The 8,922-nt window shown below is 43.9% G+C and overlaps 1 protein-coding gene across 11 annotated transcripts in view; it reads right to left on the bottom strand.

Moving 5' to 3' along the window:
* Positions 1-758: 758 nt before the first annotated feature.
* The window catches only part of eya1 (EYA transcriptional coactivator and phosphatase 1), a 65,679-nt gene continuing 57,515 nt past the window's right edge, over positions 759-8,922 (bottom strand). For all 11 annotated transcript variants that reach the window (XM_028569193.1, XM_028569194.1, XM_028569195.1 and 8 more), the window contains 6 exons: positions 4,984-5,042; positions 4,706-4,866; positions 4,393-4,507; positions 3,959-4,080; positions 3,054-3,154; positions 759-933 (listed from right to left, as the gene is read on the bottom strand). In XM_028569193.1, the coding sequence (XP_028424994.1) occupies positions 853-933; positions 3,054-3,154; positions 3,959-4,080; positions 4,393-4,507; positions 4,706-4,866; positions 4,984-5,042 (639 nt within the window). In that variant the 3' untranslated portion in view covers positions 759-852. The remainder of the gene's footprint in view (positions 934-3,053; positions 3,155-3,958; positions 4,081-4,392; positions 4,508-4,705; positions 4,867-4,983; positions 5,043-8,922) is intronic.

Raw genomic sequence — 8,922 nt, 5'->3', positions numbered from 1 at the left:
CTATACACGATTGTCTCAGCATTGTAAATAAAGTTTTTTGTAATTTTCTTAAATTATTAGAAAACCCCCTTTTTTTTGTTTCTTCCATAAATGTCTTCCTCTCGCTGTGGTTGGAAATCAATAGTACTTTGTAAAAGGCACGAGTCTTTTGTCGTCGAGGTACCTTCTCGGTGGCACGGTGCCACTCACAAAGTCTCTGTTCATAAATAACAAGCACAGGACTCCCAGGCCGACGGGCAACAGAGGAGCAGTCGCTTTGTCTGTCTGTCTGTAGGTAGACAGATAAGGAACAGAAAGAGACGGGAGGTGAAGAGCTAGAGGGAAGGAGAAATGTCACCACCAGTAGTCGTGGGCCTGTGGTTTCCTGTAGCGGAGTTCTGTGGCGAGGCGAGGCCACCGGTAGCGCTGCTCTCCTCACAGGTGTGGACCCTGACAGAGTCCCGGCACAAACAGGGGGCCGTAAAACACTTTGACAACTTCAGAAAGCGGCCAATTCACAGTAACAGGGCAAGCAGCTGCAGCGCCGTAAATTTACCTCTCTCCTTCGCTTCCAGAAAAAAAAAAAAAAGTTTAGGGTTAAGACGAAGTGTGACCATATGTCAGCACATTAACCGTGTGCTCAGCCTTTTTTCTCTCTCCATTCTCCTCTTCTTTTCTTCCTGTGTAGTGGAAGACAGACGCCAGGCAGCGCAGTGGGGGGGGGGGGGGGGGGGGGGGTGGGGTGGGGGGGGGGGGGGTGTGCCTTTTCTGAGCTGTAGGGTCTGCGGCAAGCTTGGGACGGGGATGGAGGGCGAAGGTGAAAGGTTGCAGGGTGTGCTGAGGCGGAGCAGGGTGTACCGTGGTGCTGTAGTGCTACAAGTACTCCAGGTCTAGAGCGTGGTGGAGGGCCATGAGGTCTGAATGGCTGGAGATCCTCCAGAAGGGCATGTTGTGCTGAGGGAGGAATAAAAAAAGTTTTAATTTCAAACACTGAAAAAAATCATATATTCTATACATTTTAGGGCTGAAACAATTTGTCAATGAATTGATAAGTAATCTACAATAGTTTAATCAATCCTTTCAGTCATTTATCAAAGAAAAATGCTAACGATTCTTTTTCTCTTTTGGTCGGAGGAAAAAAAAAGAAGCTATTTAAAGACGTGGGAAACTGTGAGCTGAATAATTATCAAAAAATAATATTGACGAAAACCATTACTTATAGCCCATCTTAACATTTGCAAGAAGCGCTAAGAAGATTTTATTCTTTACACTGCAGCTAATACGTTCAATGAATGAAGTACTGCAGGCCTGGTCCTTTCACCAGGAAAAGCAATCATATTAATAACACATGCAGACTGCTCCTCTTGCTCCCTTGTGTAAATGTCTATGCAGCCAAATAGTACATATGTACCTCTAACTAATTTCTCTCCTGCATCAACATGTAGTTTTCTACCACCAAGCGAATCCAGTAGCTGTCTTCAACCTCAAGAGAAATAAACTCCCCACAGGGTCTTTTGAATGAACCTTCTGCCTGCCAGTGTGTGTTTGGGACAGTGCAAATGAGCTGTTGTTCCCAAGCAGAGGACGGGGGGAGAAACCTGAGTCGCAGAGAATGAAAGGAGCTTGTCAGGTAGAGTCCTCTGCTCCTCAGTGTGTGGAGCCCATTAACCCCCCTTATCAAAAGGTATGGCCTCTCCCAGGCATATGTTCCGCTTAGGAGAGCCTGCACTGACCCTTAAAAAGCTCTTTGCTTTTTGTTTTGTAAATTGTCTTTGCTTTTAAGTTTAAAAGCTGGAGATGCTATCTCTACCTTCTCTCCCAGGCGATGGTAATAAATGAAGGCAGAATTGTTTCAGGGATTGTGGATTTTTTTTTTTTTTTTTTTTTGGTGGAGGAATGAGGGCCGGGAGAACTTTTAGACATTTTGCTTTTGTAGTTCCACACGGTGTCACGTCTGATGTGTGCCTCCTGACGGGTGAAATTGTTGTGTTATTTCACGTCCTCTCTGATGTTGACACAGAAACCTTTTACCGCATGGCGTGTCGTGGGACTCACACAACTCAGACGGGGGAGAAAAAAACCCGCCTTATCCTTCCATCAATGTCACTCTCCAACAACTCAAGACTGAGTGAAAATATTTGCATTTTTTTCCACAATCATCCTTCAAGACCATATTCCCAGGGTGTGTTCGCTTTTCATAATACAGAGCTATTGCTTTACGCACTTATCCAGGGTAAAGGTGGATACCTCTGCTTAATCGCTGCCTAATCGCTCTTCATCTGTCCTCACGCTTCTACTCGTTGTTTACTGAGAAACAGGTGAAAAGGGAGCTGGAGGCTTTTCAAAGGGAAACTCCATGTCTTCACCCTGACACTGTGGCTCACCGTTACTGTCAGTGAAATATGCCTTTTGACCGCTGATTAATTTGCTAATGAATATGTTTGCTGTGTGCGGCTTGCATGCGGCATTTGGTTTTCATCCAAACTTGGCAGAAACGCTGAATACACAAATTGTGGAGCAAGAGCCGACAGGTAACATAAAAAAGGACAATGTCAGATTCATCTGAACAGATACCGGCGGCTTTTTTGATCCGTTTCGTGCTACAGGCTTGTCATTGCAGTAAATAATCCAATTCCATCAACAATGATTTAAGTCTCCTTTATGCATGCTCTATTTACAATGTGCCTTCAACAAGCCTGAAAGGGCTTGCCTAGCATTACACACACAGCATTCACGCTGCTCAAGGCACCGAGCAGGAATATATAATTATGCCATCTCTCCCCTCCCCTGTTCTGTAAACCTGAGATGGCGGAGGAAAAGCGCTGATTACACACTACAGACTTTCTCTCTTGTATAAGAGGATAAACAAATGAAAGTAAAGTAAGACTGTTAAGCAGGCGAGCTGATTCCTTTATTTGGAAAAGTATGGCAGGTATGTTTTGTGTTCTGCAAGCATTCATAATGAACTCCTGACCTTCAATCACAAGTCCAAACGTTGTCTTTTCTCCTAGATCTGTGTATTTCTGGAGCTCAATGTGTATACAGTATGTGGTGTGTATTATTCGACTTCTTACCTTTTTTGAGCCTTGCTCCTCTTCCACACCATCTCCAACAACAATGTAAACAACTTTCCTCCCGAACCTTTGAATTACTCTCTCAAAGCAGCTCTCCTTCCCTGTGGGGGGAGTCGACAGCAGGATGTTAGTGGAGCGTTGAATGGATGCAAACAGATACACAGGCACACGGACACTTGCAGGGACCCACACTAAACACCCTCAAGTTGATTCAAAGGCACAGGGTGAAAAGAGCCCCTTTAAAAACACCACACGTACAAAATAGTGCAGAGTGTAAACACTTTGAGCTCAGCGAGGAGATGTGATAAGATCAGCTCTCAGATAAAGACAATCTGAAAAGCATTAACTCTGCCCTTCTGCTCCTTAACCATGGGACAAATGAATTTAAATCAGCTAAAATCACTCTTGCATGCTACAGGGTCTGGTTAGGAGGACCAGTGCGCTTAACGCTCCGAGGAACCCTGAACTACACTCTGCGCTGACGGGCCTGAAAATGGTGTGGGAGTGAAGCTTGATTGTTTATTTTGCATTTGAAACAGTAAAGAAGGGGAAGTACTGGAGGAAAAGGGGGCAGATTAGAGGAGGAAGAGGGGGGCGTTGTGTTGCTGTGGAATGACATAAATGTGCAGAAGTGGTTTCATATGCAGAGACTGAACAGGAGAGGCCTGGGGAGGCCCAGCGCAGGCCCAGCTCCAGGAAAATAATCCCAGGCTGATTAGACCTATTCCTTCAGAGAAGAACATCAACCCTCTCCAGTGACTGAATCTCCCAGCCCATCCACACCTCTGTCCCGTCACTTAAGTAGCACGTGTGTCTTAACTTTCTACACTCTCGGAGCTAAAATAATTATCATTCATGTCCCAGAGTGACTAAAAGAAAAAAAAGGATTCAAATTACACGTTTACCTATTTTGGTTGCACTATAAATATTCTCGATAGGAAAGACTATCCCCAAGCCGTAGAGCAGGACCTTAGCCAGGGCAGGGATGAGCTGCGTGGTGGTCACCAGGATATTCACACAGTTTGACCTGCAGTAGAGAAGCAGAGGAGGAGAGCAAAGGGATGACATCATTCTAAATCACTTGGAGGGAGGACAAAAGAAAACACAGTGTGCTGAAAATAAAGCATGTCATGTCATGCAATTAGGGATTGAATCTCCTATTCCTTTTAAAGTCAGGTCTCTTAGCACACTTTCAAAATCAGAGGACAAAGCCTGTCCAGAAGAGCATTGGCATTTTCTTTAATAGCTTGGGAATGTGAAGTTGACTTATTTACGCCACATGCGAGTTTATATATGTGCGGTATGGCACTGGGTACAATTTTCCTCACTGGAGTCCTACCTTGAGTGGATTAATGTTAGTGCTTTCAGTGCCAGTGTTAACCAGGAGTCCGTCAAGGCTTCAATTTCTGCTCGCAATTGCAACCAGGCTTCCCTTTTGGCTGGGCCCAGCAGACCTGAAACGCAGGGTAACATTGTTTAGGTTGGACCAGCCCTCCGAATACCACTAAAATTTTCAAAATTTACTCTGACCAAGTGGTGTGGCATGTGTGCTTTTAGAACACACACATGAACACGCGCACAAATAAGGCACGGACATCTGCAAACTCGTTTTGACATATCTTTACAGAGCAGCGCTGCTTGTTGGGGATTACCTCCAACGTTATTTTTGTAGGTGGTGTAGATTTCTTTTACTCGTCTGTAGCGGAAGGCCAGTTTTCTCATCCAGTCCACGCCTCCCCGTACGCCTGTGGCCAGACATAGATTGGCACTGGTCGCCGCTGCGTGGAAACCGTCAGCGCCAAAGTTATACGTACTGAGATGAAGACAAAGAAAGGATCTGTTGGCACAGCCTGGACCAACGTTGATGCAAGCAAACGGCACAGTTTATTGTGACTACTCGATCAAGAATGAAAGTGTACCAGTGTTGTACCTCAGATCCTGGCCATTGTCATCGGAGGACACATCGTCGATATGTACCTGGTCACATTCCTGGAATACACAAAACAAGTATTTTGAGTAATGTAGGATTCACATAATCTTAAAGACATACTGTCTTTTTAACACATTTTTAACATGTTCCAGGTCATTTTTCACTAGAAACAACATATTTATTTAGGAATTTGTGCTTTGGCTGGACACCTCAGTCTTAATCCCCTTCGCCTTGACTTTTTCTTTACATCCTTCTGAATAAGTTCTTCACATTTCTTCCCTTGTGTCCTGACCAGCTCTGTCCAAATAAAATCTAACCTCATCATCAGTCAGAATGGACTGCTACCACTAGAGGGGTCTAAAGATATGCACACCCACAGACATAACCAATTAGGTCTCAATCCAGCAACTCTAAACACTCCCCAGGTTGGCTTTTTATATATATATATATATATATATATATATATATATATATATATATATAGTAGAAGGATGTATGTAGGCTAGCTGAATGTATAAAGAGCCTTGGCACTAATGGTCTGTGCATGTGTCTGTGTAAGAAGTGTGTGCATCTCTAAACATATGTGCACACTCCTCTTCCCCTTTGGGGGTGCCTGGCTTGGAAAGGTAGAGGGATTCTGCAGGTCTGCACTGATTCTGCTGGCACACAGTAACACAATCCAGACTTTCTGGTAAATGTAACCTACTAGAAAAATTGAACCTGATGCTAACCGCCAATGAAATTATGACCTCTGATTGCTGCTGCGCCACACACCAACACAGCCCCGGGGCCAGTCAGCCAGCCAGCCGGCAAAAGAGTGCAGGAGAAAGCAGACTAAAAATCTGTTATTAGTTTTCCATTTATAGGAGAGCTCTAGTGCCTCGTCCTTCCTCCCCGCTCTCCGCCCCCCTCAACCAGCTTGAAATGTGAGGGAGTCCTGCCTTGGCATTCAGATCAACACATTTCACATGGGGCAGAGCAGAGAGACAAATCTTCTCTTTTGCTAAAACGTGGCCAGCAATTTAGCCAACAGGAGGTTGAGCAATCACCTTGTTAAGAGCAAAAGGTTTTGAAATGAGTGTGACGTCAAACTCTCAATTTGGTCAGCCCAAATCTTGAATGAATAACAGAGAGCGTATTTGATATCTCTATGAAGTAGTTTAAAGAATTTCTGCGGAAAGCTACAGGTTTTAAATTGGTTGTGTAACTGCCCAAAATGTTAGTCTCACCTGTTTAAAGTTATGTGCGAAATAATAATTTCTCATGGAAATTGAAACTTGAGGGAAAGAATTCCTCCGTTTCATCCGGCTGTTAAGAGACCAAAACACAGAAAGGACTTCCTTGTTTTAAATCAATCAAATTGAGGCCAAATGCTGACGTTATTGCATTCCTCTCTAATGCTAGAGCAGGGTAAGGGTAAGGGCTTTGGATTGTAAACCTTTTTTATTTTACTGGTTCCCCTCTGAACAAATTTTTCATCTCCCTGGATTTGTGGGGAAAGGGAGGGGAGAGCGACGTGAGGAAAAACTCAAACCAGCTGTTCTTTAACAGAATTAAAATCTTGACCCCCAACCCCTGCTCTAATGCAGCCATTCTCTCGCCAAGACTCTCCCAGCAAGCCCCGAGATCCAAAGAGGAAAAGACTTTGACCCTGTGACCTCTCTCCCCTCCTCTCTGGGGCTCCGGCACCCCGATAAGGGGGTGGAAGGGTAGAGAGGTGGAGAGGGAGGTGAGCAGCGGGTAAAGGCTGGGGGAGAGAGTCCAAAGTGACCTCACATGGAGAGAGCTCGGAATCCCGTGTTCCAGAAGATGGACTGCCAATTGGAGATGGGGTGCAGGCAGGGGCTCTTAGCTCTGTTGGTCTAATCTGTTTCTAGACACTCGCCAGCAGATCTTTAATAGTTGAAGAAAGCAGCAATTTGTCCCAGCTTGAAGATCTGCTGCCAACAAACTTGCAGATAATTTGTGTTTGCAAATTATGCCCATTTCTTTCTCCGAACGGAACCCAAGCCAGAAGTATTGGTGTGCTTAATTCCTTAAGTAGTAGAGGCATGGCTGTTTGTTAAGAAAAAAAAACCTGCACTTTGGGTTAAGCACCTCATAAAGCCTTCTTTCAAAGACCTCCCATTCTGGTGCAAGTGACTGGAATACTTCTATTATCCAGTAATTACCTGCTGATGAATCAGACACAATCAGCCCACTGCAAAGCACTGGTATATCATTCCCTCATTGAATGCTGTCTCCTGGTACCTTGTTTGATGACTAAAGTTTGTTCTTCCCCTGCAATGTGTTTCTTTCAGAGTCTGACAGCCAGCATGGATCAAAACAGCTGTGTGAGAACAATATTACTCAGCATGTTTATTATGGGCCTACTATAGGTGCCAGAGCTCCAACATGACCCGAAAAACATAAATGTCCCAGTAATTAGGCCTAACTATAGCCATTATAATTGCTGCCTGATTATGAATGATTTTTAATGGACTTTTCCAAATCCTCAAAGCTAATAAACACATCAAACCTCAACAAATGTGAAGTGTTAAAATTTCAAACGGCCAAGAAAAATACACTGAACCCCTTCCATTTTCTTGTTTCTGCATGTTTACATAGTTTTTCAATTCTGTAGATATTATTACGCTTAATTTACAGCTGAACTGAGCTCAAGACCTCCAGATAAATGGTTGTCTGTGTGTGTGTGTGTGTGTGTGTGTGTGTGAATAAAAATGGAAGGGGGTTATGGGAAGAATGCGCAGACTCCAACAATTACTGTTCCCAGCTGGGGTTGGCATAAACCTCTGCACTGGCTTCCTGGAAGGACTAGGGAAGCTAATAGAGGAGGTGGCTGTGGGTAATGTTGTACAGTAACCCTTACACATACTCATTAGGAGGCACTTCTAAAGGCCTCGTAAACACCACAGAGCCATGGATGGTGCAGGTTCAAGTCAGTTAAGTACAGTCATATAGTCGAAGTGGATAGGATGGAAAGAAACACTATGGGGTGGGGAATTCCTAACGGACAGACTCAATGGCATTCCAGCATTGTTGGATGAATGGATCATGAAACACCACATAAATATAACAGATCTGAAAAATGCATACTAAGTAAATAGAAAGCAACTAAATATGTGTCTCATAAAAAAGGATACATATATTTGTCAGTTTTATCTTGTGATAAAGTAGCTAATTTATATGCATGCACGACTAATTCACTGACTCATTGGAAAGCATAAAAGAAAAAATAACATATTATTTTGTTTATATAACACTAGTAATAGAATGACAAGGCTTCAAGATGGTGGCACATTGAGCGGCAGTCAGAGAATTTCTAAGAACCTTTTGAACATGTCTTTTCCATCGAACCCCCCATTCTTTCCTCACCAAGCAAACAGTGGTCTCTCTAAAACCTACAATCACCACTAACCCACACCAGATGTTCCTACTGTACTCAGGAGTGAAGACCCTACACCAGAAGCCATTGCAATTACTCCTTATGCAAACACTACGTCTTTCTGTTAAATTCATCAGCAATTTTTTTTCTTCTTTTATCTGGTGCTACCAAGCAGTCTTTATCTGTACAGGAAAGATGCCAAAAAATGCACAACAATTGAATACAGGCTTTTTTCTGCCTCGGGATGCTTCCATCTCTACATCATTCACTCTCTCTTCCTTTCCCTGTCTCTCAGTCTTTCCACTAGTCTGCTGAAAACTCTTTACTGTGGAGGAAGCTATCAGAGCCCTCTTTGTTCCCTTGGCATCTGTCATTAAGCAATCAGGGATGACGGCCTGACTCTTCCTGCAGCCCTGGAAAGAGCTCTGAGTGGTGACGGCAACAGTCAGAGGCAGGAAGAAGAAAGACGGGGAAAGTCAGCAATGCATGTTACCAAAACACAGAAAGGGCCGTGCTATCTAAACTTAGAACTGACTTAGAACTCTTAGACCGGT

Source organism: Perca flavescens, chromosome 22 (genome assembly GCF_004354835.1).
Source record: "Perca flavescens isolate YP-PL-M2 chromosome 22, PFLA_1.0, whole genome shotgun sequence".
Taxonomy (NCBI): Eukaryota; Metazoa; Chordata; class Actinopteri; order Perciformes; family Percidae; genus Perca; species Perca flavescens.
This window is presented reverse-complemented; position numbering and strand designations above follow the sequence as displayed.